The 22,759-nt window shown below is 34.3% G+C and overlaps 2 protein-coding genes and 1 long non-coding RNA gene across 6 annotated transcripts in view; all 3 read right to left on the bottom strand.

Moving 5' to 3' along the window:
• Positions 1–4,444: 4,444 nt before the first annotated feature.
• LOC123553499 (uncharacterized) lies at positions 4,445–10,254 on the bottom strand. The gene is made up of 4 exons (XM_045343198.2): positions 9,511–10,254; positions 8,907–8,997; positions 5,250–5,395; positions 4,445–4,668 (listed from the first exon to the last, which is right to left on the bottom strand). Exons 1-4 carry the CDS (start codon positions 9,569–9,571, stop codon positions 4,445–4,447), a joined length of 522 nt encoding a protein of 173 aa, XP_045199133.2. The 5' UTR covers positions 9,572–10,254.
• Positions 10,255–15,160: 4,906 nt separating this feature from the next.
• LOC128556463 (uncharacterized) lies at positions 15,161–19,286 on the bottom strand. Its single transcript, XR_008370691.1, has 3 exons — positions 19,084–19,286; positions 18,220–18,395; positions 15,161–15,834 (listed from the first exon to the last, which is right to left on the bottom strand). It is a non-coding gene; the product is annotated as an uncharacterized LOC128556463 (long non-coding RNA).
• A 2,216-nt stretch (positions 19,287–21,502) lies between these two features.
• The window catches only part of LOC123552149 (adhesion G protein-coupled receptor L4-like), a 49,659-nt gene continuing 48,402 nt past the window's right edge, over positions 21,503–22,759 (bottom strand). For 2 of the 4 annotated variants that reach the window (XM_053541694.1, XM_053541696.1), the window contains 2 exons: positions 22,557–22,624; positions 21,503–22,023 (listed from right to left, as the gene is read on the bottom strand). In XM_053541694.1, coding sequence (XP_053397669.1) covers positions 21,820–22,023; positions 22,557–22,624 — 272 coding nt within the window. In that variant the 3' untranslated portion in view covers positions 21,503–21,819. Of the gene's footprint in view, positions 22,024–22,556; positions 22,660–22,759 lie in introns of all 4 variants that reach the window. The other 2 variants (XM_053541695.1, XR_008370690.1) reach the window with 2 other exon arrangements.

Genomic DNA, 22,759 nt, shown 5'->3' with positions numbered 1-22,759 from the left:
GTCATTGTTCATTTGAGTTTTGTAAAAGTACAAACTTAATCATCTACAGCGCCGCTACCAAAATCAACTACAGACATGTCCGGTAAGATTTGTACTCTCTAAACTTTAGTGTGATATCCCTGCCGTACTATTTTTACAATCTTAATCATACCCGGAAATATCTCGTATACAATAAAATCTCACTAACAGTGACCACGTTTTGTAATCGTCGTCACTCTCTATCCTCTTGAACAGCTGATATGCAGTAAAATCAGTAATATTCTTGGCAGATTAATTCTCGTGGATGCATCAATCCGCAAAATTAAATCCCAAGCAATATGTGAAAATCCAAATTATTCTATCTTCAAAAATTGACATCCACGAATTCATATGCCCATGAGATAGATTTTCTTTGCCCAAACCACAAAATGCCACGCCCATGAAGTTAAATCGTTTTATAGTATACACGTTTTTCTAGTCACATCTATGTATGAGCTAATACTTAAACGGGAGTGTAAGAGACAATGACAATTAAGTTGTTTGATGGCAAAGATGCATTTTAGTGTTAACAAAAGCAGTGTTTGATCGTAAGCATTAACATTAAAAGTACAAAAAATCGCTTTTGGGTCCTTGGGTAAAAACACACACAGCATGGTACACAAAGTAAGAGCGGACGCAGTACTTCAGGGTGAACACTGTCTGACTACAAAACCAGGGGTTGTCAGTTCGAACCACCCGCTCTACCAATTTATATTTCTAACATTTGGTTACGAGTTCCGTTTATGGGTAAACTTACTAAAGTGGCACATTAAAGCATAACATTATTGATTCTTATTGAACAGTATATACCAAGCGTAGGGGTTCAAGTGATGAATGTATTGAATCTATCGATTGACTGAATGGACGGGGATCGAATGTATACCATAGGGCATTGTCTTTAAAACAATGCACAGAGTAATAAGTTAGCTCCATTAATTATTTTTTATTTTCTGATATTTTGATTTTTACACACCCAAACTGTCTGCAAAAACGTTCTTACGAACGTACACAATATACTTCTTAGTATTTTGGATCTATATCTTTTCCAGCCTAATGGGCCTCCGAGGCCGAGGGGTTAAGGTCGCTGACTTGGAATAACTTGTCCCTTTCCAATGTGGGTTCGAAAGAACACTTGGGGTGCAAAATTCTTCATATCATGAAGTATTCCAGCTGGCTTACGGAAGGTCGTTGGTTTTTATGACAGGTATTATCTATATTGCCGAAAACAACTCACAGATTAACATTCATAACAGAAAGTCAAGGGGAAATATGAAAATAATTAATATACCTTTTTGGAAAACTACTTTTCTTGTGTAAAGTAATTTAATTGTCGACAATATTGACACTGTCTTATAAAGAATAACACCGTGTAATATAAATTTTAACGCTCGTTACATCTATAATAGTATTCCTTTGCGCATTTCTCCATACTGAGCATGTACATGCTTGGAACAATAAAAAACTACCTCGTTCAGAGATATACGGTCTCTCACAATAAAACGTAAATATTTCCACTACCGAACAAATTTTAATTCCAAACGTATTGAATATCTAACAGAAATCTCACGCCTAAAATGCAAACTTGTGACAATGAGAAAGTGCTTTCATAATGGAATGGCTCAGTTAACTGCTAAATCAGCTCGCTGGTAAACAGCATAACGACTACAAATTAAAAGTAAATATACCAACTTTAAGTTATCTTTAAAGTTAAACCAAATCTACATCGACCACCATTCCCCGATTTTCGATATTTGGTAAAATAGAATCTACTTGCAAAAAGGGAAACACTGTAACGAAACACACCTTTGTCGCGACATATACTAGCTCAGAAGTTGCGACAGAGCGAAACACACCTTTGTCGCGACATATACTAGCTCAGAAGTTGCGACAGAGCGAAACACACCTTTGTCGCGACATATACTAGCTCAGAAGTTGCGACAGAGCGAAACACACCTTTGTCGCGACATATACTAGCTCAGAAGTTGCGACAGAGCGAAACACACCTTTGTCGCGACATAATACTAGCCAAGAAATTGCGACAGAACGAAACACACCTTTGTCGCGACATATACTAGCTCAGAAGTTGCGACAGCGCGATTTACCTCATACCTCTGTGAGGGTAGCTTTGTTCTTCCCAGGCGGGATGTATTTTGTAAACTACTGTACCAAAAAAATGGGTCGTTAAAATTCTACCTAATTATCGTTTCTTAAGTTATTATTTCCTAATTACAACAAATAACGTATGTCTCTTCATTTATTTATACACAAAACATTTATGTTATATGTTTGCCACATTTTACAAAACGTACCCAGCCCGTCTGTGCTAAACGTTTTCCTTAAAATGTGCGAAAGAAATAATGTTGCATCTAAGCAAACTAAGGGATACAGACGTCTGAAAACACATGCATTTTCTTTGCTGCGATATTCGTATACATAGAGAAATTTACACGCTTCTGCACAAGGGTCAAATAAAAAGGTCAGGTAAAGGCCACACTTCCGCAGCTTTCTTCCTAGTATATCCAGTACATATTTGCATATTAACTTACATTTCAAGCACAGTTTTAAACGTATTAGAAGTTTAAGACCGTATCACAGAACGCATAATGTAAGTTTGTAGCATTAATAAATAGCTGGAGGAGGAGGAGGAGGATATGCCGGATCAATGGTTCCCACTTTATCACCGCTTGGTGGCTGCTGGACATCATACTGCTGCTGCACGTCAGATGGATGTCCATACATAGGCTGTCCGAACACTTGTTGATTATAACCCATTTGACCTTGCGGATAATTGGTTTTGACGATAGCAATACCTGAATTAGGTACATTAAAAAAATTATATAAGCCGGTTGAAATTGCAAAAATACGTGAATAATATTGAAGAAATATACATGTCTTCCACACAGTTCAAATGTATTCTGTACAGGTCGAATGTGTTCTGTACAGGTCGAATGTCTTCCCATCTTGACAAAAAGTGGAGGAGGTGGGGTGTCAGAACAGCATACAGGTACTGTAAAACAGTCATAAAAGTAGAGGGAACACTATGCAAAGTTTTAACCATGTTTTATTTCCATCCATAATGTGTTGATATCTTACATAATTTGTACATCAGCTGCGCAGTCACAGATTGCATGCATCCCAAATAGAATATATCAATATTTTCTCGTGTGCAGTATATATTGTCTTAAGATTGGGAGATAATATTGCTTCATAGTGCCAAAATAGTTTTTATTAGTGTGTGAGAAGTATATCTTGTATAGTTTTATATCATGACAGCAACACAACTTGAGGCATTGGCATAGAAATCTAAAATGTATGAAAGTTGACTTTCAATTTTGGGGCATTAATTATTTTATTAATACAGTTTCAATTATTCATAACCTATATTATGTATATAAGATAAAAGTGGCCCTTAAAGACACGTAAGTGCATTTCAATTATGGCATTTGGCAGGGTGAATAATGAATGAAGATGAAAAATAATGCTTTCAATTTCAACCGGTTGTGTTATAATGTGGTTCGTTGGCAGCCGCTGAAGATCATCTTTCTTTCGCTGGATACTCAGTACAATTTTATTTACTTTAACTTTAAACTTATTTCATTTTAGCCTTAAGTTGGCAGTTTTCGCTGGGGCAAATGAAACTAGACAATTTTCAATATAAATGTTTAGTTGCATGTATAATGTATGCAATCTAAACATTATCTCACATTGCCAATTGCCACGAGAAACTTTGAAATAAAGTCGCGATCTGTTCCCTCTGAATTGTGTTTATGTTTTCATTTAGTCTGACAAATCAGTTGTGTTGGGTACTAGGTCAGATGCTTACCCTTGTGCCAACACAGAGATGATATAATCAGTCTTTATTAATTAAAACTGTCGTATTGTCTTCATACTAGTAATGATTTGCGTCATGCTTATGGTTGCTGCCATACCTTAAATGTATACGGTCCATTGATAGATAAGAAAGGCTGGGCGCCACAGCTTTTTCGATCTCTCAGTTTCGTAATTTTGGTTGTAATATATTACTTCATTACCTTAACACAGTGTTTCACTCTTGTGACAGGGCGAAAATTAAGTGTGTTAGATCATGTTAGCTAAAGGCACAGGACAAAATGCGTAATAATATGTTCATATATACTACGAAAACTTGTGGTTAGATAACACTAACAGTTTTTGAAACATTTAAGAATCATTGGTGTTCAGGTTACTTTATTTAGTTTAAACAGTACATTGAAATCGCTCTCTGCTACAAGGAATAACATGTTCATATGTCACATGAACAGATTAGCTAAACATCACATTTTTACAGAAGTTTTCACAAAATATTTAGAATAAATCAGTGTAAATCACTATTAATTTTACTTATATAAACATTACATTTAAACACTGTTTGAAAAGTATCACCGCATGCAATTCTAAGTTTTTGATATTAATAATTCGATGGAGGAGGTGGGTATGCTGGATCACTGGTTCCCGCTTTATCACCGCTTTGTGGTTGCTGGACTCCATGCTGCTGTTGCCCGTACGTTGGTTGTCCATACATGGGTGGTTGCTGAACTCCATACTGCTGTTGGCCGTACGATGGTTGTCCGTACATTGGTTGTCCGTATCCAGGCTGACCTTGCGGATGTACGGTTGTAATTACAGCGACACCTAAACAAAGAACAACATAAGTTATCTCAGCCCGTTTTAACTGGATTCATTAATAATAGTAACATGTGCAACAAGCCGGGTGTTTCTTTACAAGTCACTTTGCAATTGATATACATTACTAACTCAAAGATATGTGAATGTTAAATGGAACAGACATGTATTTTCTCGGTTTTTATAATAGTTTCCTCCCTGAGAAGGTAGGTTAGGGTTACAAACACCATACATGTCATATAACACAATTTGAAAAAAGTATGCAATATAATGAGCCAACTTTGTGAGTAAAGATTTCTAATTTAGTTGGTGTAACAACTGCACAAGCAAAGCTAGAGTGCCACACTGTTATGGGAAGTTCTCTTCTCGCCTGCAGAAAATATAAATTGACAGTATGTGAAAACAACGTAAAATGTATATAGTTAGATACACCGCCGCCACCATCTCTGCCAAAAACAAACAAGTATTATATCAGCCGTTGATCTTTGAAGCCTGAACGTGTGATATATACACAGGGCTGCTAAACACAAAATAGATATTGGAATCTATTGCTCTATAGGAGTTATAAGAGTAAAAAAATACTCAAATACCATGTTGTTGCACTGGCTGGACGATTCGACCAGGTCGGTGGCCTTGCTTTGTAACACAGCATATCACAGCAATGACACAACCGACGAAAACTATACACCCGATCACTATACCAATGATTGCACCAATTGTCAAAATTGTGTCGGAGCTGTAAACAAAACGAAAACAGATTAACGAAAATACTTCACGCGTTAAATATATTTCATATCTAATTCCAATATTATTCATAAGCATGGTAAATCATATTCCGTCCGGTCTGATATGGAAAGAAGCCTTGATGTCTCTTGTCAAAGACTCCCGACAGAATACAGTGACTTAGACATGTTGCTAAGATTGCAGTTTGAATGTTTTGTTTGAGTTGCGCCATTGCAGTATCAGTGGGGCAAAATGCTGTAAAACTCATCTAATTCATTTGACTAATAAAGAGCTATACATAGCATGAGGATAGCCGTAAAATTACTGACTGAAGGGTGATATTTTCTGTGTTCATGCCAAATAGTTTTAAAATTGAAAGTACTATACTTTTTAAGTTATCAATTGTCAGAAATAAAAGTGAAACATAGAGTTCCAAATTCCGTTGCTAGTAACTACATGGAACCGCTTGCTACTGAGCAGGCCAATAATAAAATGTAACATAAAAATAAAGAAAATAAAGCTGTATCAACTTATATCATACTGGTTAAAATTGTCGTTTTATTCACGTTGGACTATTCGAATGAAAACAATCCTTTGCTACCAAAGGAACATGTTATAGATTTTAGAACTGGAGGTAAGCACCTTCAAAACTATATTCGGCCAGATATACACTGTGTTGTAAGAAGTATGTACGCAAAGCATATTAATAAATAATAAAATGTTATACCCACTCTTGAAATAAAAATGATTAATGGTAAAAGTCGTGAGTTATGTTAAAGGTACTTTATGATTTAAAGCAAAACCTTTGTTTTTTATTGCGACAGTTTCTTTTCCACAAAAGCATAATTCACACGGGTGTGAAATTACGGTCGTAGTGGACGAACAAAGGAACTATTAAATGTACCGACTAACAGTGTGAATATCATAATGTCTCCCTTCAATGGTATTTCTAACTTGAAAACACTTGTAAATTTGACTACGATTATGGTATATTTTGTAATTACCATTCTCTTGATCTTGGCAGCGGTCAAAATATAACCGGTGCGCACAAATCAACAAAAATTCCAAAGTCTTGTATCCAATGTTGTTGAACGATCAATTAAATTTTCGTTATTGCAAACATTATATTTATCATACTTTTGTATATCACCTAAAAATCGGTAAACAGGGACACTATTTCAAGAAAAATAATTTTGAGTACAAACGTTTTGACCTGCATCAAAGAATACTAATTCTGAGAGAAATTAAACAAAATCACACTGATTGATACTTCTTAAAATCGTTGATCTAATTACTAGCAAAATTGCACAAGTCACATGCGAATCATAACATTCACAATTATCGACGAAATGAACCGTCTTCTTTTTCCTAACGTTGAATTCGAAAAAGCGTAAACTGGGGGAGTAATTGGGTTGGCAACTGTAACAGGTAACAGCAAAACATACTATATATGAACTGGACTGCATTTTTATGCAACGAGGAAAGAGTTGTTTATGCAGATACCATATGTCCATTGTGCAAAAATGAAATTTCGGAACTTAAACAACATTCGAAAAATAAAAATCGTATACTGATTGTACTTGAATTGCCTTGTTAATATATGACTTTTCTCCCGTTAATACATGCACAGATCCAGTGAAAAAAATAATGCAAGAAAACCTTTTTAGAACTTTCATCATATAGTAGACAACTTATGTTTATATAATGTAAAAGTTTTGAAATCATATGATTTAGATTTATTGAGATATATACATATATATGTATTATAAAATACGTATACTTTATATATGTTGACTTTTAATAACTCCAGTGTTAAACGTGTCTGCTTTGAGATTAAATAGCAGAGATATAATTAGGTGATCGATACTTGAATTGAAATTTAAATGTACGAATAAATTCAGGCAAAAACAAATGCACCAAGTTATTGCTCCATACATACAGAATTTCAAAACAGTCGAGGAATATTCTGACGAAACTAAACAGCCCAGCTTTACCCATACTTTAAGCGCGGGTAATCAATTTTTCATTTTGTAGTTTGCAATTTGAAATAGAATACAACGTATATTGATTTGTTTAAACAGAATGTCACTTTGACATCGATAGCAGTAAAATCGATTCAGATATTATCTGATTCTGTAAACAGCGTCCTGGAGTTAAGGTAGTTCTACACGTTCGGATCGAAACTTTTTCTACAATGTAGAATTTGATTAAACTCTGATTGTTTCAAAACTTCAGAATATACTTAAAAAATTCAGCAAATTAAACAGATAGCGTCGTATGCTTGATTTTTGGCTAGACTGATTTGAAAAATTTGGACCTCGCGCAATTTTTCATAATGGGAATCTATGGGAAAATCATAACTTTCATAACATTTTCGATAGTAGAAATTTTTCTACAAATTAAATGTAGATTTTCATGAAACTTCTCACAGTTGTAAACAAACATATGGCATGTAATGTGGTGAAATAAAATGCATAGGTCCGTGTGCTTAGTTTTTAGATATTTGACCATGATTAAAGTGACCCGCACATTTCACGCTAATTTTAAGACATTATTTTGAATCATTGAACGTGTTAGATGTTTAAATATCCTATTCTAACTTTAGAAATATAGTAACAGCGTTATTGTGATAAATTTACTCACAGGTTGCCATTAATTTATAATATGATTTTCATTTCCGTACGCCGAATCCAGGTTTTAGTCTACGTTTTCCTGATAAAAGACGTTACGTTATCACTTCTGGTTTATCAAACAAGCAGAACTACCTGAAAGCATAATGACGTTGGGTGATTTCTGCCATTTCGTTTTGGCGTGTTGGCGTGTTTGAAGATCGCCAACATGCCAACACTCCAGAACAATTAACTAGTGCGCCAATACATCGGCAAATACGTTATTTGTCGAATTGGCGCGCTAATTTGTTGTTCTGGAGTATTGGTACGTTTGAAGGGCAACAAAACGCCTAAACGTGAAAGACAAATAAGCCCGGCAGTACAACACATGTGTTAGTTGTCGTATCGGCGCAATTATTTATCATTCTGGTGTACTGGCGTGTTGGCGTCCTTCAGATTCAGACGTTAAGGACGGTTGGCCTTATATGTTACTGTCTTCACTAAATCGTCAAAGTAAACATACGAACCACCCTAGACTCAAACCAACGACTTACCAGTTGATCTATTGGTCATCAGGCGGTTGCGAAGAAGATATTGCACGTTTATGGAAAGAATAGCGTTTCATATATGACTATTAGTCAACGGTTTCTGACTTCGAATCATCTCGATTAAATGCTGGAAATTTCGCCATATGACCTGAATTGTATCGGTGTGACTTTAACCCGAGAAAAACAAGAGCTACACAAATGTATGAAGACCCTGTTACGCAAGGTAATGTGAAACACTAGAAACCTATAAACCATTTTAGTTTTTTAAAGGCAGTTAGAAGTAACTTTTGGTCCCTCATTGAGGAGGCTATTTACAGCTAAGTAACTATAATAAACAATAATCATGGTTGGTATGTATTGTATTTACCAGCAGTGGGTGTCGTCATTGCAACAGTAGTAGCCGTCATCACAGTATTTAAGGTCCGGCCAATAGGTGCACACTTCATAGGCATAAACACCTGCAATACATTCAAGATCAGTTATTAGATAAATGTATCAATAAAATCTATAAGAATATCATTTGAAAGCAAAGAACGTAACCAAGCAAAATAGAAATGAGACTCGTTTTATTGAGTCTGTTCATGAGAAGTAATGATAAGCATGACTATCAATATCGTAACAGTATCAGGTATATCATAGAAACCTTAAAACTGTCCAATATAAACAGTGTCAGGAGTTTTGGATAATGTTGATAAAAAAGATCTGCAATAATGCAGAGTAAAATATTCGTAATGCAATTGCTTCGGACTTCCGTAGCCAACTTAATCATTAACAGCCTCTGATTTTAATAGTGCTCTGAAGAATTTCGGGCTTATTCTTGTTGACTACGCATGCTTATATGAACCATGGCTTACACTTTTCGAATAATTTTCTCATTGCATTTATATATTCATCCAGTTGTTACATGTATACAAAACCAAAGAATCGAAAGAACTTGACTCATCTTGTAAAAAAGTAGAAATGTTACATACCCAACAACATTGGAGTTATCATTAGCAAATATAAATACACAGGTTGCCATTGAGCATGCATATTTAGATTATCCAGTCCAGTATGATAATCCAGATTGAATACAATGATCTATTTGCTTTAAAATATTAACAACTTGTAATCGTGGCGTACTGTAAAACGCCAATACTGTTCTACACTGAATAACATATTTGTATTCTTGAAAAAAAAAGCATTTCTGTCCTTGCATATATCGGGTAATTTAAACTTACAATCAACAGTTTGTTGTTGTGAAATTTGCAAACATGCTAAATTATTTACCAGTTTAAATGAAATGCAATGCTTTGCAATCAACAGAAGTATCTGGGATAATCAATATTTCACCTGTCATAGGTTTGACAATAGTTTGAAGTATAGGTTTGGTCAAATATATTGTTGTCGTTACCGTGTAGCTTCGAATCATGACTCTGGTCATAAATGTGTTATGCTGATATAGGTTCTCGTTCATAAATCTTGCTCTAGAATATAACATAAACATGTACTTTTGTATTCTAAATTACATCTTTTACATTTATTAATGTTTTGACAATACTTCTTCCTGGTAAAACTTATAAGTAAATTGCAATTATTTAAAGCATATCAAACTGAATAGAATAAGCTCATTATGAAAGTTATATGATGCCCATGTACAGATATGTGGGTTTACCAAAATCTAAACACAGTACATCTATGGTGTACTGTCCAACGATCAATTCTGATTCTGGCCGATATATATTACAAAACAATACAATGCAAAACAACACAACACAACAACACAACACAACACAACACAACACAACAACACAATACACAATACAATACAATACAAATACAATAATTTTTTTTTTGGTCAGGTTACATGTGCAACAGAAGACAAAAAATTCAATACAATACAATACAATACAATACAATACAATACAATACAATACTACAATACAATACAATACAATATTTCTTTATTGGGTCAGGTTACATGTGCAACAGCAGACAATATGATGATCAAAACAAAGAACATACATATGGGTAACTACAACAAAGTACATGGCAATTGTTTTTATAGTTTATTCTATAATAGGTAGTGGTCCCAGACAGTGATATTATTGAAATATTGGTTTTTGAAGAGAATTCAGTATAGCACTAAAGAAGACCAGCGCAGCTGCTCCAGGTGAGTAAATATGGAATGCCATTGAATAATGAATACTACTCTTGTCTGTAAATAGAAAAGGGTCACGAGGAAAGAGTTCAGTGTTAAGAGAATTGCATTTTGTCAATGAGAAGGTTTTTATAATAGTAAAAACAAGTAGAATAACAAGAGTAATTAACTAAATTGTGTTTAAACTATGACTTACCTGGAACCTGAAAACATATTTCTACCGCACGTGCCTCATCATATAGAATACTAATGTGCCAAGATTTGTAAGTATTATCGGATTCTTGCTGTTCATAAGTTGACTGTATGTAATAATTTAGATTTATGGAATACTGTGCTGGGATAAGCTGGATTCTCTGAAGCGGTTACAAACAAGAAAATAGCGAAATTCTTCAGTATGAGAAACTTTTCTTATCATTGTATGGAATATTTGACCAGCGGCCAGCCACAAATAGAAATGTATTGCTAGCAGAACGATACGTATAGAGTGGTAAGTACAAATGCTTAGGTAATAATGTTAGATAGTCCTAGCAAGCATGTTGATCTTTAAAAAGGTCTAAATGTTTTCCCTTATTAGATGTTTGCATTTACCACGCCATTCCGAAAGGAACTGGTCGATAAATGGTTATTTTACTACTAGCTGAATATTTTTGTAAGTTAGATTTACTTGGTTTTAAAAGACGCCATTATTCCAAGTTGTATCTAAAATATTTCTAACATAATTAAACTATATGACTATTTCACAAATATTGTAGGCAATTCATTAATGTTTATTGGAGTGCTTTCAAGTACAGTTAAACTTGTAATAAGAGGCCACTCAAGGGAAGGCTTTAAATTGGTCTCTTAATGAAATGGTCTCTTAACACAACATCTTTTGTTCTTTCATTGATAAAATGGGTTTTAAAATGGAGATCTCTTAACACAAATGGTATCTTAATACACGTGGTCTCTAGAGCAATATTAAAATATTCAATCGGTTATCTGCTCAACTCGCATGGTTGCTTTTGCGCGATTAAGTGAGAATTTTACGTAAAAATTCTAGGTGTACCTTTTCAATGTCACTTGAATTTTTTCTACACCCCATACTTCTCAGGTCAGGATTAGTACTACAGTGTTGTCAAATAATTTAATTGAAGGTCTATTGGTAAATTCTGGTTCTAAATACGTCTGTACAGAAGCTGCATTGCTTTTCTGGCTTGTATAAGTAGATTTTAGCTTTATCAGATTTACCTGTGATAGCCACGGTGAGCAGGAGATTCTTTCAAGCTAAAACTTTGTCTGCGTTTTCAATAGCTTCCAAATTCAGTCAAATGATAACTTTTCCCCATGAGCTGCGCATTGGAAATTTACTAATAAGTAATACTGTAGCACCATGATTTGTTACAATGTTAGATAGATTTTTAATTGGTACGGATTTCCTGAAACCTCCAACAAAGATTGTTTTCGTCGGTTACGTTGCGTGTCAGTCAAATTCTTCGTATTTACGCGTGTCTCTCTCCTCCCGCGTAGTTACCCGTTCTAGTATTTTTGCATAGTTGACTTGGATCGAGCAAATGTTCCGATTTCACGGCGAATTAAACAGTTTCTGATAGTAGGGTTTTTCTTCGTGCATTTCAATATTTGAGACACACATGTAGTCGCTTGTTCGCAACCGAAACTGTCTAAACAAGAAATTGTGTCTATCGGGTTTAATTTGGCGGATTTTGTTGACAAATCATCACCCTAGGGCGGATATTTTGCCAAGTAAGTAAGCTTTTCTTTTACTTTGGAAACATTGCATACGTGAATTCTGAGATCAAATTGTTTAAAAGTTCCTCGTAAGATACTGAAATCGGCTGAAACAAACATCGGCAATAAAAGGTTCTTGCAAAAGCCTTGGCTACCATAACTTTCGTCGTACTTGTACTGTTTTTACAAAAATCGTTGGAAAAGTGGACTTGAGCAGGACTTGAACTATTATCTCAATAACCTTTTTACGGCGCCTGGTACTGACTCATGGTAAATTGTCGGGAGGAGATAAATAGCGTTGTCACAGAATAGTCGCATGCGATGTTTCCAATTTAAAAGAAAAACTCACTTTCTTGGCAAAATATCCACCCTAGGGTGACGATTTGTCAACAAAGTCCACCATATTTACCCGATAGACACATTTTCCTCATTTTAACCACCGAAAGACACAATTTACGTCCTACCCCCATGAGCGCCTTGCCAGTAACGCTTACTTTCTCGGTTCTATAGAGAATGGTCATTGTCATGGTTTATGTGACAACATTATTGATTATGTGATGGACTTTTGTCAACATAATATATCAGTAAGACATTCTATATGGAATGTTGTCATATAGACCTACATTATTATACTAGATAGATAAATAAGACCAGAGACATTCAGATGGTTATGTTCTTGAACTTGCTATTCTAGCGTGATAGAAACTCACGTTTTATTTGCCTTTGCGTCTGATATATCAAATGTTCGTTCAACTAACTTATTAGTGACACTGATGCTGTTTGTCATTTTTATTGCGTTTTTATGTAGTGTTCTAACAGACATTTCAAAATGGCCATAAAGTTATCTTAAATTACTGCCACTCTGTGCTTAAACATGTAATTAACAAATATCAAATACCAAAAATAGCAAAACGCCTTTTTAAGACATGAAATTGTTTTCAGTGTTCATGAGAAATGACCGACAGAATTGGACTGCGATTCATTGATTTGCCGATCCTATTCTGTCGTTAATTTCGCATGAACGCCGAAAATAAAAGTATCATTTTTTATATTTGCATTATATTTCTTTTCCATTTGTAAACACGATTACATTATAAATTGTACACTTTTTGTTGCATTTAAATTAAAATTCCCGGCCATTCTGTTCACCAGACGGAACAACCGCAGTCCTAGCAAGCATGTTGATCTTTAAAAAGGTCTAAATGTTTTCCCTTATTAAATGTTTGCATTTACCACGCCATTCCGAAAGGAACTGGTCGATCAATGTTTGTTTTACTACTAGTTGAATATTTTTGTAAGTTAGGTTTACTTGGTTTAAAAAGATGCCATTATTCCAAGTTGTATCTAAAATATTTCTAACATAAACTATATGACAAATATTGTAGGCAATTCATTAATGTTTATTGGAGTGCTTTCAAGTATTTGTATTAAAATATTAATCGGTTATCTGCTCGACTCGCAGGGTTGCTTTTGCGCGATTAAGTGGGAATTTTACGTAAAAATTCTAGGTGTACCTTTTCAATGTCACTTGAATTTTTTCTACACCCCATACTTCGCAGGTCAGGATTAGTACTACAGTGTTGTCAAATAATTTAATTGAAGGTCTATTGGTAAATTCTGGTTCTAAATACGTCTGTATAGAAGCTGCATTGCTTTTCTGGCTTGTATAAGTAGATTTTAGCTTTATCAGATTTACCTGTCGGACTAAAAAAACAGATAGAATTACCGCGCGTGATAGCCACGGCGAGCAGGTGATTCTTTCAAGCTAAAACTTTGTCTGCGTTTTCATTAGCCTCCAAATTTAGTCAAATGATAACTTTTCCCCATGAGCTGCGCATTGGAAATTTACTAATAAGTAATACTGTAGCACCATGATTTGTTACAATGTTAGATAGATTTTTAATTGGTACGGATTTCCTGAAACCTCCAACAAAAATTGTTTTCGTCGGTTACGTTGCGTGTCAGTCAAATTCTTCGTATTTACGCGTGTCTCTCTCCTCCCGCGTAGTTACCCGTTCTAGTATTTTTGCATGTGGGGGAATGTTGACTTGGATCGAGCAAATGTTCCGATTTCACGGCGAATTAAACAGTTTCTGATAGTAGGGTTTTTCTTCGTGCATTTCAATATTTGAGACACACATGTAGTCGCTTGTTCGCAACCGAAACTGTCTACACAAGAAATTGTGTCTATCGGGTTTAATTTGGCGGATTTTGTTGACAAATCATCACCCTAGGGCGGATATTTTGCCAAGTAAGTAAGCTTTTCTTTTACTTTGGAAACATTGCATACGTGAATTCTGAGATCAAATTGTTTAAAAGTTCCTCGTAAGATACTGAAATCGGCTGAAACAAACATCGGCAATAAAAGGTTCTTAGATAAGATAAGATAAGATAAGATAAGATAAATTTTATTTTGAGTCGGCAAGACAAGTAACAATACAACATAAGCACTCTAGGTGCTTTTGAACCGACTATATGTTAACAAATTAATAAGGAACAAAAGTAAAACAAGCTGTAAAAGAAGGACATGGTTAAAAAGAAAACATATGAACATTTAAATAATTATTGTTGCAAATTAACCTTAAAATTACATCTAGCACCAAGACAGAACATTATAATAGCATTGCACAATCAAGGAGATCTGGTATATAAAACAAACCATACATATTAAATATGGAAAAAAAACATAAAAATGACATGGCAGCAGTTTGAATGTGATACCGATAGATTTTATATTTAACAGCCATGTAGAGCAGTACATTTAAGACCATGTAATTGAGTTAAAAAACCATGTAACAGCTGCTGTTCTAGGTCAGTGACCTAAAAACTGCCATAAGAGAATAAATGTAAAAAAGTGAAACCATCAAAACAAGCACAAAAAATGCATAATTTAAAAGAAAGCTAAAGGAAGTTATCATCTCAGGATCAGACATTAGGTGAACTGAACAGCAACTACTACATGATAGCAAGAAAATTAAAGAAAGCATAACTGCAGGAAAAACCAAGCAAATACAATTGCATGCAAGACATAACTGAAAGACAAGGCAAAATAAGAAAATAATACTACTGCATGATAGAAATCAAGAAAGCACAACTGCAGGAAAAAATAAATAATATACAACTATATGCAAGCAAAACCAAAAATACAGGGCAAAAATTAGATACATAATGTCACGCAGGAAAACATATACATCAATCAAGTATGCTGCTAACCTGTTCTATGGGTATATAAAAAAGATGCAACTATTCGAGAGATTCAAGTTTTACACAAAGAACATTTACAATCATTTCCACTCCAAAAAGAAATCTGATTTTTAAACTGACTGAAGTTTACAGCATTTCTGTAGCTTTCAGGAAGGGAATTCCACAGAACAGGTGCAGCATACCTGAAGGAGTTCTTACCAAAATTTGAAGTTCTGACTTGTGGTACCTGAAGAATATTTGAATACCTAAAGTTATAGTTAGAATCTTTTTTATTAACAAGGTTGGACAATACTGGAGGTGCCAAATTATTTAATATCTTATATGTTTCAACCGCCATTGTTCTTAAACGTCTTACATGTAATGATGGTAATTTGGCAAAGTTTAACAATTCATCATAGGAACTACTGTAGTCATTATAAACATATCTGAGAGCTCTTTCCTGGATCTTTTCTATTTTTCTGGTATTCTTTACAGAACAAAAATGCCAAGACAAAGGACAAAAATTAAAATTTGATAATATGAAAGTATGAAAAATTGTGAGTCTGTTTAATTTACCTAAGTTTTTTCCAATCCTTTTTAGTACATTAAGTTGTTTTGCTGCCTTAGCACAAGTATTTTTTATATGGTTATCAAACTTTAAATTAAAATCTATGTCAACTCCTAATAATTTTACCTCATCCTCACAGTTTATTACAGTACTACCTATGTTGAATTTTGGTGATTTATCTTTAGTTTTTTTGCCAACTGCTATTGCCTGAAATTTGTCTGGATTTGCCTGCATACAATTTATTCTAAACCAATGTATAAGTATTTCACTTTCTGATTGTAATGTTGTCATTAAGAGATCAAAATTTGGTGAACAGAAGGAGAGTGTATTATCGTCAGCATAGTTATAAAGGGTGCTTTTTTTGATAAAGTAGAAAATATCATTAATAAAAATGTTAAAGAGGAGAGGCCCTAATATGGAACCCTGGGGAACTCCTTTCTCTATATTTGCCCATGAGCTGACAATATCATTTATTTTAATTTGTTGTTTACGTGAGGACAGATAGCTTGACAAAAGTGTAACCGAATTTTCTGAAAGACCATAACTCTGAAGTTTTTCTAATAAAATTGGATGTGGTAAACAATCAAAGGCTTTACTCAGGTCCATTAAGATAGCTGCGACATAGTGATTTGAGTCCAGTGCACATTTCCAGTCCTCTAATAACCTTAATAAAGTTGTTTGGCAGCCATGACCCTTTCTAAACGCACATAAAAAATCATCAAAAATATTTTCAAAATAAGAGGTAAGTTGATCTGATAATACCTTTTCATAAATTTTAGAAGGGTTTGGCAGGATACTGACTGGCCTGTAGTTTGTTTTACTGAAAGGATCATTCTTTTTAAAAACTGGCGTTACCTGGGCCTCCTTTAACCTATCTGGAAAAACATTTGTAGAAATTGAAATATTTACCAAATCAGTATAAAAGGGTACCAGAGATTCTTTTCCTAGTTTCAAAATTTTAGCCGATATTTTATTAACACCTGTAGCCTTTTTTATATTAAATTTGTTTATAATTTTAGTAACTGTTTTATGATCTGTTGGTTGAAAAGAAAAACTGCCTGGATTAAAACCTTTTTCATTTATTTTATGTATACTTTCATGATCTTCAGAGTTAAAAATTTCATCATTGCCTATGTCTTTAGCCACATGAACAAAAAATTCATTAAATATTTCGGACACCTCCTTTTTATCAGATACTGTAATTCCATTTTCATTTAATGTAATTTTTGAATCATTTTTTCCTGACTTTTTGGATAGATAGGGTTTAATTGTTTGCCAAAAATCTGAGAATTTGCTACCGCCTACACATCTTTCTAAGAAATAATTTTTAATTGATTGCTTTTTAATCTTATTTACCATGTTTCTGTTCTGTCTGTATTTTTCCCAATTTTTTGAATTTTTATTTTTCAAATACTTGTGATATGCCATTTTCTTATGGTAAATTGCTTTCCTTAATGTTTTGTTCATATATGGCAATTGTTCTCTCTTCCTATATGACTGTTTAACAGGAACATGTTCATTTATGATTTTTGTTACATCTTCTTCAAATTTATTATATATATGATGCACATTTGATAATTCTTGAGGAGTATCTCCAGAAAGATTTATTTGTGAAAGATCATTTTGAAAAGTATCTATATTAAAGTTTTTAAAACTTCTATATGAAATTTTTTGTTTTTCAAAATTTGGAATTGTATTATTTATTACAGTGCTAATCATGTTGTGGCAATCACTGATTCCTGTTGCAAAGTTTAATGTTTTTATACATAAAGATTTAGAATTTGTTAAAAATACATCTAAAAGAGAAGGACTGAAATTTTTTGTGAAACAGGTAGCCTCCTTAATAATATTTTTAAGACAAAAAAGTTCACAGAAATCTGAGATATTTCTTCCTTTAGTTTCTGACAATAAGTCACAGTTTAAGTCACCCACTACTGCATAATGGTCATAAAAATTTATACATTTATCCAGTGTTTTAGTAAGATGATCAAAGAAAAATTCATCATTTTGATTTGGAGGTCTATGTACATTTAGAAAACACCATTTTGTTTTGTTCAAATTTACCTCTATAACAATATTTTCTAAGTGATCCGATTCTAAATCTTTTCTTCTCCTTGATGGAATGTCACTTCTGGTGTATGCCAATAAACCACCCCCGTTTATATTTCTATCGCGTCTCTCCAGTTTGTAGCCTGGCACACTTACAGTAGCATCTAAAAAGGTATTATCCAGTTTCGTCTCTGAAAGAAATAACAAGTCTACTATCATATCATTTAAGATTTCAGATATTTCTACAAATTTTGATTTTAAACTATTAATGTTCAAGTGTGCCAGAATAAATTTTTTAGGATGTTTAGTTCTCACTTCCCGCAGTTCTTGGAAAACTGATATTTGTGGATTTTCTCTTGAAGAAGATGAACACGAAAGATCAATATATGACGAATGTTCTGATTCCAGTGAGTTGTTAAAAAAGGAGTCTGAAAAATTAAAAAAATTGCATGCTGGACATAGCCATGGTTCATCTGAGTTGCTAAGAAAGTTATATTCTGATGAAGTGATTTTTGCACACTTTATATGCCACCATTTGTAGCAGGCTTCACAATACACTGCACGGTGTGTTTTTGCAACTGGTTTGCAACAATTTCCACAAGGATACTTTACTGGCCCTGGGTTTAGGGAGATGTCACCACTAATAAGAATCAGAATAAAAATTCGATGAATGTTTTGAGAACATCTAATCTCTGGTCTACTAGGCTTTCTTCTGTTGTGTTTTAAATGATAAAAAACAATCACAGCATTGTCAATATCCAAGTCTGACGAAAAAAGGAATGATATTTGGTTCTCATTTTTATACCTGGGCACAAAATTTTCAATGGTAGATCTACAAAATTGCCAGTTTAATTCAATCTGCCCGATCGGTATTGGTACCTGAGTAAGTATATATGTTTGTTGGGGCGATGTTTCAACTTCATTTACGTCTGTACATACTTGTATTAACAATAGAATAGCAGAAATCTTCAATATATTGGTGATAGCACCGATATTCAACATGCTTCCGGGTTTATGAATAAGTGTCAAGGTCAAATTTATCAATGGTACTTCTGACGCTTGTCGCTCTTTACGTTGATGAGCGTTTGGATCATTTAGTCCTCTAGACGCGCTTTCCAATCGCCCAGTGATCCAGAGTTTAGATTTATTTTTTGAGAATCCACTTTCAGCACTGAATTTGCTTTTCTGTTGAATGAAATGTCGTACTATTGGTTCCAATTTACCAGATTATTGCAGTAAAAACCTTCTGTCTTTGTTTAAAATGTTTAATTTCATAAAATTTATACTGAAAAATTTTTTGGCGCTGTTTACGCATGCGCACACCTTGAATCAATCTTGCAAAAGCCTTGGCTACCATAACTTTCGTCGTACTTGTACTGTTTTTACAAAAATCGTTGGAAAAGTGGACTTGAGCAGGACTTGAACTATTATCTCAATAACCTTTTTACGGCGCCTGGTACTGACTCATGGTAAATTGTCGGGAGGAGATAAATAGCGTTGTCACAGAATAGTCGTATGCGATGTTTCCAATTTAAAAGAAAAACTCACTTTCTTGGCAAAATATCCACCCTAGGGTGACGATTTGTCAACAAAGTCCACCATATTTACCCGATAGACACATTTTCCTCATTTTAACCACCGAAAGACACAATTTACGTCCTACCCCCATGTGCGCCTTGCCAGTAACGCTTACTTTCTCGGTTCTATAGAGAATGGTCATTGTCATGGTTTATGTGACAACATTATTGATTATGTGATGGACTTTTGTCAACATAATATATCAATAAGACATTCTATATGGAATGTTGTCATATAGACCTACATTATTATACTAGATAGATAAATAAGACCAGAGACATTCAGATGGTTATGTTCTTGAACTTGCTATTCTAGCGTGATAGAAACTCACGTTTTATTTGCCTTTGCGTCTGATATCTCAAATGTTCGTTCAACTAACTTATTAGTGACACTGATGCTGTTTGTCATTTTTATTGCGTTTTTTATGTAGTGTTCTAACAGACATTTCAAAATGGTCATAAAGTTATCTTAAATTACTGCCACTCTGTGCTTAAACATGTAATTAACAAATACCAAATACCAAAAATAGCAAAACGCCTTTTTAAGACATGAAATTGTTTTCAGTGTTCATGAGAAATGACCGACAGAATTGGACTGCGATTCATTGATTTGCCGATCCTATTCTGTCGTTAATTTCGCATGAACGCCAAAAATAAAAGTATCATTTTTTATGTTTGCATTATATTTCTTTTCCATTTGTAAACACGATTACATTATAAATTGTACACTTTTTGTTGCATTTAACATTAAAATGAGCTTCCCGGCCATTCTGTTCACCAGACGGAACAACCGCGACGTCATCTAGAAAACCAGCGGCCCGTTATCACTAAGCAGCGTTGACGTAACTCTCACGCGAAATGAACCTCATGATTTTCAAATCGAAAAGAATAGGGCGAATGTATACACGTATATTCCTTTTTTAAACTTTCACTGTCAAAATGTTTGCTTAACATGAATATTAGTGTGTTGTTACATTTTCTAGTTAATTGGTTGATTAATTTTCAATGTATTTCAGAAAGTTGATCTACGATCTACAACCCAGGTCACCCAAAATTTAATGTATTTCAGGCGGTTAATCTATGATCTACGACCCAGATGAACCAATATTCAATGTAATTTAGATGGATGATCGACAATCTACGACCCAGGTCAACCCATTGTGAACGTATTTCAGACAGTTGATCGACGATCTACGACCCAGGTCAACCAATTCTGAACGTATTCCAGATAGCTGATCGGCGATCTAAGATCTAGGTCAGCCCATTGTGAACGTTTTTCAGATAGTTGATCGACGATCTACGACCCAGGTCAACCAATTCTGAACGTATTTCAGACAGCTAATCGACGATCTAAGATCTAGGTCAACCCATTGTGAACGTAATTCAGATAGTTGATCGACGATCTACGACCCAGGTCAACCAGTTCTGAACGTTATCGACGATCTAAGATCTAGGCCAACCCATTGTGAACGTATTTCAATTATTGATCGACGATTTACGAACCCGGTCAACCACTTCTGAACACATTTCAGATTGTCACGTTTTTACGGCAAACATTTGCTCCGAGTTATTATTTTCTACAGGTTAAATAGATTATTTTGTGTATCTAATCGGTCATATATTATTGATACTTTTGGGTAACGGACCAGGGCCCTTTAAAGAGTGAGACTGAAAGGCACACTGTCAATCACTGAATATGGGATTTTTAATCAACAAGCATATGAAAATTAAGTTTACTTCAGATACATAGTAAGAACAAATCTTTATTGTGAATTGTGCTGTTCTATGTTTTCCTATTTATAGGTTCCTGAGAAAAAAAAACACCGATGGATTATCTTGGCATAACACTTCATTTATCAAAATCCCTTTACGCTATCGTTGAAAGTGGCGTCTAATAAATAAAACAGCATTCGGAATGACTGTTTTTCAGCTCGTCAATGCAGGTAGTTTTAAATATACTTTTCGGAATGTCACTTTGTTAGTGTGACTATTAGCCCCACTGTGCGATGCTGAGAGTTCTACTATCAGATGTAGTCTATTAAAATTTCACAGAGAATAACCGGTTGTCCAGATGATTGGAGAGACCTCTGAGGTGTTCCGGATACGACAGTGACTTATCTCCTGTTAGCTGGTCACGTGATGCCTCACTAAATGCAGCGGACGGCCTTCCAGCATCATGTATACTCATAGGCTTTGTCCGTTGTAACGAGTCTTGCCAAACGCCAAGGTGTGGATGTAAAGCCTAAAACAAAGCACATGAAAATTTATAGATATATCTTGGTCAACGATGGAAGGTGGAATTATGACATTACTGCAAAGTTTAATATCTATAGCCCCAATTTAGATCTACATCGTTTTGTTGCTAACTTTAGACAAAACTTTTCTTGCCTATTTTAAAATTGAAATTTCATGTTGTAGATCTATCACAAATATTTTATCAATAGAACTGTCTCGTTCTTTTCTACAGAAAGGCATTTCAGCACTTACAGTAATATTAATGACCGTTTTTCATACTGCTTCGTTTTGTTTGATGCCATGTAGACTTACATTGATCATATTATGAACAGAACATTAAACAAAATCCATAAGAAGGGCTTGGAGATCTTGGAAATATCAACGCATCACGTATAAATATGTTTTTTTCTATCTTTGATTCATTCCAAACAGTATCACGACAACGTAACACCTAATCCTACATTAAAACAGTACTGTATAAACTGCTTGATATTAGATCGAAACGTTTAAATGCTAAGTTACTTTAAATAAACAAATTACCTTCTGTCTCCAATCGGCACTTGTATCCTGTTCGTTACCACCACTGTCAAAGTACCATTGTCCTGTTCCTAAAAATTAAATGCGTTGCTATGTTTGTCAAGTTCTAAAAGTAGTACGGATAACTATATCACCTTTAGACATTTTAGCATGTTAACAGTTCCATAATGTAAAGAAAACTGGAAGTTAAAAATTAATATTCAACA

The sequence above is a fragment of the Mercenaria mercenaria genome, chromosome 4, assembly GCF_021730395.1.
Source record: "Mercenaria mercenaria strain notata chromosome 4, MADL_Memer_1, whole genome shotgun sequence".
In the NCBI taxonomy this organism is placed as follows: Eukaryota; Metazoa; Mollusca; class Bivalvia; order Venerida; family Veneridae; genus Mercenaria; species Mercenaria mercenaria.
The sequence above is the reverse complement of the archived record's forward strand: the minus strand, read 5'-3'. Positions and strand labels throughout refer to the sequence as shown.

What these genes read in the sequence shown, in the direction of transcription:
- LOC123553499 (XM_045343198.2), bottom strand. Translation starts at nt 9,571, where the DNA reads ATGCATGCTCAATGGCAACCTGTGTATTTATATTTGCTAATGATAACT. An exon ending in GATAACTCCAATGTTGTTGG is followed by an intron (nt 8,998 to 9,510) that starts GTATGTAACATT and finishes AATGTATTGCAG; the next exon opens with GTGTTTATGCCTATGAAGTG. An exon ending in CCAGCCAGTGCAACAACATG is followed by an intron (nt 4,669 to 5,249) that starts GTATTTGAGTAT and finishes TTCTTTGTTTAG; the next exon opens with GTGTCGCTGTAATTACAACC.